The following is a 5,000-nucleotide window of genomic DNA, read 5'->3' as shown; positions in this document are numbered from 1 at the left end:
TAATACTATTTAATTGTCCACAGACATCCATCTGAACATATTTTGTGCCTTTTTTATTAAAATGTTTAAAAGATATTCAAAATATTTCGATTTATTCTCAATGTGTTTTTAAATAACATAGCATTATTTGAGAGATAATGCTTTGAATGTCTATCTGTCGTGAGTGTCTGTGTAACGCTGTGTGGTCGCCGATCGATCACCTGACAGCCCCGCCCCCGGGCCGCCTGGAGTCAACCACGCCCCCTTCCCACCCGGAGTTCCGCGCCTGTGTGTTTCTCTTGCTGTGTTGCCAGTTTTGCAAGAGAAACAATTGGCCATGTCTATGAAAACAAGCACAAATGAAAATAGCTGATCTACAAGCTCACAGCGACACATTGTGAGGTTGTACATCCGTTATTTAAAAACACATTGAGAATAAATCGAAATATTTTGAATATCTTTTAAACATTTTAATAAAAAAGGCACAAAATATGTTCAGATGGATGTCTGTGGACAATTAAATAGTATTAATCTGGGGTTCCAGATTAATACTATAATAAAGCCACTTTAGAATCAAGCCCGAAATAACATCAACCAGCAACTACCAATAATTTATTGGCAAGTGACTTCATTTACAGAAAAAACAAGTCAAAGGTTGCTTATAATAAGCAGACATGGTAACACGGCCTGAAGGAAGCAAAGCACACACACAAGGAGCCCCAGTACGTTGGTGGGGAAAAACATGGATAGACATATTGATGATCACATCAGCACTTATGGGACTAAGCTGTGACGTGCTGCAGACATTATCACACCCAAGAGATCACACTAAAGGTTGATGAGGTGATGAAATGTTTTTATAATAGTCATGGGGGCGCCCCTCCTCCCCCCGCCGCAACGGGGAAAAAGGTTGTTTTTTCTTTCCACCCTAATCCCAAGCGTTCTAAACACTTATTTGTAACACTCTTTAGACGTGTCACAGTGTTTATATTATAAGAGCATGTTTGTTTAAATGCCATGATTGCAGCACTGAGTCATCTGGTAGGCTACTAGCCCAAGCAGAGTACAGTAGGCTACTGTACCCTACCTGGCAGGTAAAAACAAGGTTAGCATTTGAATGCCTGATCTTCATGTGTACAAGGGGACAGGCAACGCGGCCCACCCGCCCCCCCCCCCCCCCGGACAAAAGAGGTGTTAACGTGCGTTCAGACTTTGATGGTCAGAGCTGCGCGATTACATACAAAGTCAATGCAAAGACGAGAATTGCATGAACGGGCGCTGCACGAACGGGCGCGGCACAACCTGGCGCGGTACAAACGGGACGAACCGACTAGGCGAATATACTGTAGGCCTACATATTCAGGTCTAATTCATCATGGGGGCTCGAGCCCCGCCGCCCCCACGGAGTCGTCGTCACTGGATGAGGTTATGGCTCACTCTTGACCTCTGTAACTCTGTGTCACTCTCGACCTCTGTTACTCTCTGTCTCACTCTCGACCTCTGTTACTCTCTGTCTCACTCTCGACCTCTGCTACTCTCTGTCTCACTCTAGTAAATATGAGTGTCTCCGTGACGACCCGTTCGATCATGATTGGCCCGCTCAGCCACAGCTGCCAGGTCTGGACTACTCCATGGACGAACAGTGTCGCTATGATTTTGGATATGGATACAGTATGTGTACAGCGGTGAGTCAGCCTGTCGGTCGGTCAGTCGGTCAGTCAGTCAGTCAGTCATTCAGTCTTTTGAATTGTCATGAACCTACAACTCATACGTGTTGGCCGGCCCGGCGCCACAGGGTGCACCCTCAGTTTAAGTTTTATTTAGGCCCTACAGTACCTATTGTTTTACTAGAAGAAAATGAGATGTGCCCCCTCGCCATTTTCAACTGCCCCCCCCTCAGTCATTTCATCCTGGAGCCGAGCCTGCGTGTTGGTTAAACATTTCAGAATAAAAGCACAAGGGCCTGCATGACAGAGTGACCCTGGATTACCCTGGAAGCCAGTTCACTTCATATGTGTGACTGAGGCACAAAACTATTGACCCGCATGTCCCTGATTAGTCTATTCTGAGCAGACAGTCTGTCTGTACATTTTTATTGTCTTCCTCCATTCATGTTTTTTCACCCTTTCCCCCCGAGCAGATTGCTGAAACGAGTTAAAACACCATCAGAAACAAATGAGATTATGTCAGCCCACTTTAATACTTTCCAACTGGGTTTTTGAGCGAGAGAGAGAGAGAGAGAGAGAGGGGGAGGGGCTTCTTTTTGCTGTGTGTTTGTAGGTTTCGTTTAGTACAAGGTTGGGATAGCGCTGTCTGTCAGCATGACAGACATTCACAGTCTGCTACAGTATAGGGGGCTAGATTTTGAAGGTGCGTTTTACCTATTACAGTAATATGAGCTGGGGGCGTGAGGTATGTCATATTGCAATTTTAAGCATGTTAAGAAGCGCTTTCGACACCCCGTGGAGTGCGCAAAACGGCCTTGAATTAGTCATGGGAGTGTTTAAGGCGTGTTTGAGAGTTACCCAATCAACATGTCCGTACTATTTTCTTTACCAGTCAGCTGATGTCACATACGGAATGCGCACTTTGGGGATCGTTATTATTACATTTATTCAGGCTGGCACCATAGAAGACATGACATATGACTTTGTCACATTTGGGTTAATTATTCCTATTGCACTGCATGCTGTCACCTTTATGCCTCAAAATAAGTTGTTTCTATTGAGAAACACCAGTAAAATTATATTTTAATTTAAATTATAATTATATTATATTTGAAATGAGTAATGAGTTGAATGCGTGGTGCGTATGCCCGTGATGGTATGGTCTTCGCTCGTAGCATTTTATTGAAGAAGACTTGGATCGAGTGTGATACAGCGTATGAAAGCAAACCTCTCAAGGATTATGGAGATGTTTTTATTTATTTTTAAGGTTGAGAAATGAAATAATTATGGTCGTTTCTAATCTCAACCTTTCAAAAAGAATGGATGCGTCTTTTGCTGGCTGTTGCCATGTCTCATAGAAACAAGTAAATAGGTCTATAAAAATAATCCCAAAATAAGCGCATATAACAGGGGTCTGTAACCTATTTTAAATGAAGTGCCATGTTTTTATTTTCTAGATAGTGAGTCTGCTATATCCAGATTAATTTTAATGACACCACATTAAAATAAAAAACATATTTTGATTGTCCACAAATATAAAGAAAATTTAAATATTTTCTTGCACATTGTTATAATGATCATTATATATCCGCCTGCAGTCAGAGTTCATAGTTTTAATGAATGAATGTGATTCATTGTGAGCTGGTAGATCTGCTATTTTCAAAAGTAACATTTTAATTACATTTTTGTATTAGCCGTCCTTAAGTTGGGCAAATGCATTAATCTGGGGATCCTTGACATGGGAATGTGCTGTGTGAGGATCACTGGTTTAAACAACATTAGGAGAAACCTTTAGAAACAAGAAAAGCAACCACAACTACCAATATTTACAAGCAACTTTACAGAAAAAGAAGCCGCTTATAATAAACAGACTTGGCAACACTCCAGCAGCGTCCCAGAGCCGCTCAAGTGTAAAATCAAACAGTGCTTTAAATTCTTTTTGCGTTTATGAGGTGCCTAGACCCACGTCTAATCGTTATGCGCAGGTCAAGGGGCTTAATAGCAAATTGCGCAAAGCGAAAATAATTAACATATGGACACTCCCACAATGCTAAAATATTCAGCAACGTCGTATTCCATATGTGTGTGCGTTCAACACGGGACGATAAGGCTTTCATAATACGATTGTGCGCAGAGCGAGGCCAATTTATGTATTACCACATGGTAAAACGCACCTTCAAAATCCAGCCCATAGTCTCTTATGTAATTCATGGAATGCTAGCGTCTACTGTCAAATAGGCTAATCTCTTCCACAGGCCTGCTCTGGCCTGCGGGCTGTGTGCGCACGTGCATGTGCGTGCGTGCATATGTGCATATGTGCGTGCAGTGTGTGTGTGTGTGTGTGTGTGTGTGTGTGTGTGTGTGTGTGCATGCGTGTGCATGTGAGTCCATCTGTCTGTGCTTGTGTGTGTTTGTGTGTGTGTGCCTGCGCGAGTGCGCGTGCACAACTGTCTGTCTATCTATGTGTTTATTCATGTATCTCTCTAGTACAGTACCTACGACCCGTGTAAGCAGCTTTGGTGCAGTCATCCTGACAACCCGTTCTTCTGTAAGACTAAGAAAGGTCCGCCCATCGATGGCACAAAGTGTGGACCTGATAAGGTATGGAGACCTGAGTTACATTCAATTATTGTATCAGTGATTGAATCGGTGATTCTATCGTTCTCAACATCTTTCATTTCAAGAACAAAATATATTTACCTCTGGGGCCCCAATCTACATCGTCAGTGTTTATTTCAATCTGAGAGAATACAAGTGGCACCACATGTACCCACACAGTATGGGAACAATGTTTACACTCTCAGAGTTACGCCCATAAGTGTGTCTGGACCAGATGTTGAGAAACAGTGTTTTAATTAATTTTATACATTCATTCTATACCCCAAACGTCCTCAATGTCCTGACATTCTCATCTTAACCCCACACGGTCAGAACCTGAGTATTCATTCATGGGTTTGTAAATCAGATAGTGTACAACCAAATGGACTGGTCCGTGTGGTTACTTGTACAAAAACTGTGGATCTGATCCGAGTTGAGCCTAATCTTATTTTGTGTGTCAGTGTAGAATAGTCTTTGATCTTGGGGGGAAAAAAACGTTAGTGAGGCTTCCAGAAAACGGAGGGAAATGTCCACTTCGTATCCATTGAATTTCAAGTGCACACAGTGTGTGTTTCAAGTTCAAGTGCATCGTGTGATCTGAATCGCCCCCCCACCTCTCTTCTCGCCCCCACAGCACTGCTTCAAGGGTTACTGTGTCAGGCTGAACCCTGCCCTGCTGAGACGCGACGGCAGCTGGGGGGCGTGGAGCCCCTTCGGAAGCTGCTCCAGGTCGTGTGGGGGAGGGGTCCAGTTCCG

General features: G+C 43.3%; 1 protein-coding gene across 3 annotated transcripts in view; it reads left to right on the top strand.

Annotated features, from left to right (window-relative positions):
* The window catches only part of LOC308327231 (A disintegrin and metalloproteinase with thrombospondin motifs 2-like), a 59,788-nt gene that overhangs the window by 29,983 nt on the left and 24,805 nt on the right, over window positions 1–5,000 (top strand). For all 3 annotated transcript variants that reach the window (XR_013965173.1, XM_080780490.1, XM_080780491.1), the window contains 3 exons: window positions 1,532–1,664; window positions 4,134–4,247; window positions 4,879–5,000. The exon at window positions 4,879–5,000 is cut by the window's right edge and continues 24 nt beyond it. Coding sequence is in view for 2 of the 3 variants with exons in the window: in XM_080780490.1 (XP_080636616.1) it covers window positions 1,532–1,664; window positions 4,134–4,247; window positions 4,879–5,000 (369 nt within the window). In the remaining variant the exon portion in view is untranslated. The remainder of the gene's footprint in view (window positions 1–1,531; window positions 1,665–4,133; window positions 4,248–4,878) is intronic.

This window comes from Protomyctophum bolini (assembly GCF_963924005.1).
Source record: "Protomyctophum bolini genome assembly, chromosome: 13".
Taxonomy (NCBI): Eukaryota; Metazoa; Chordata; class Actinopteri; order Myctophiformes; family Myctophidae; genus Protomyctophum; species Protomyctophum bolini.
Note: the sequence above shows the minus strand (reverse complement) of the source record. Positions and strands in the feature narration are given on the sequence as shown.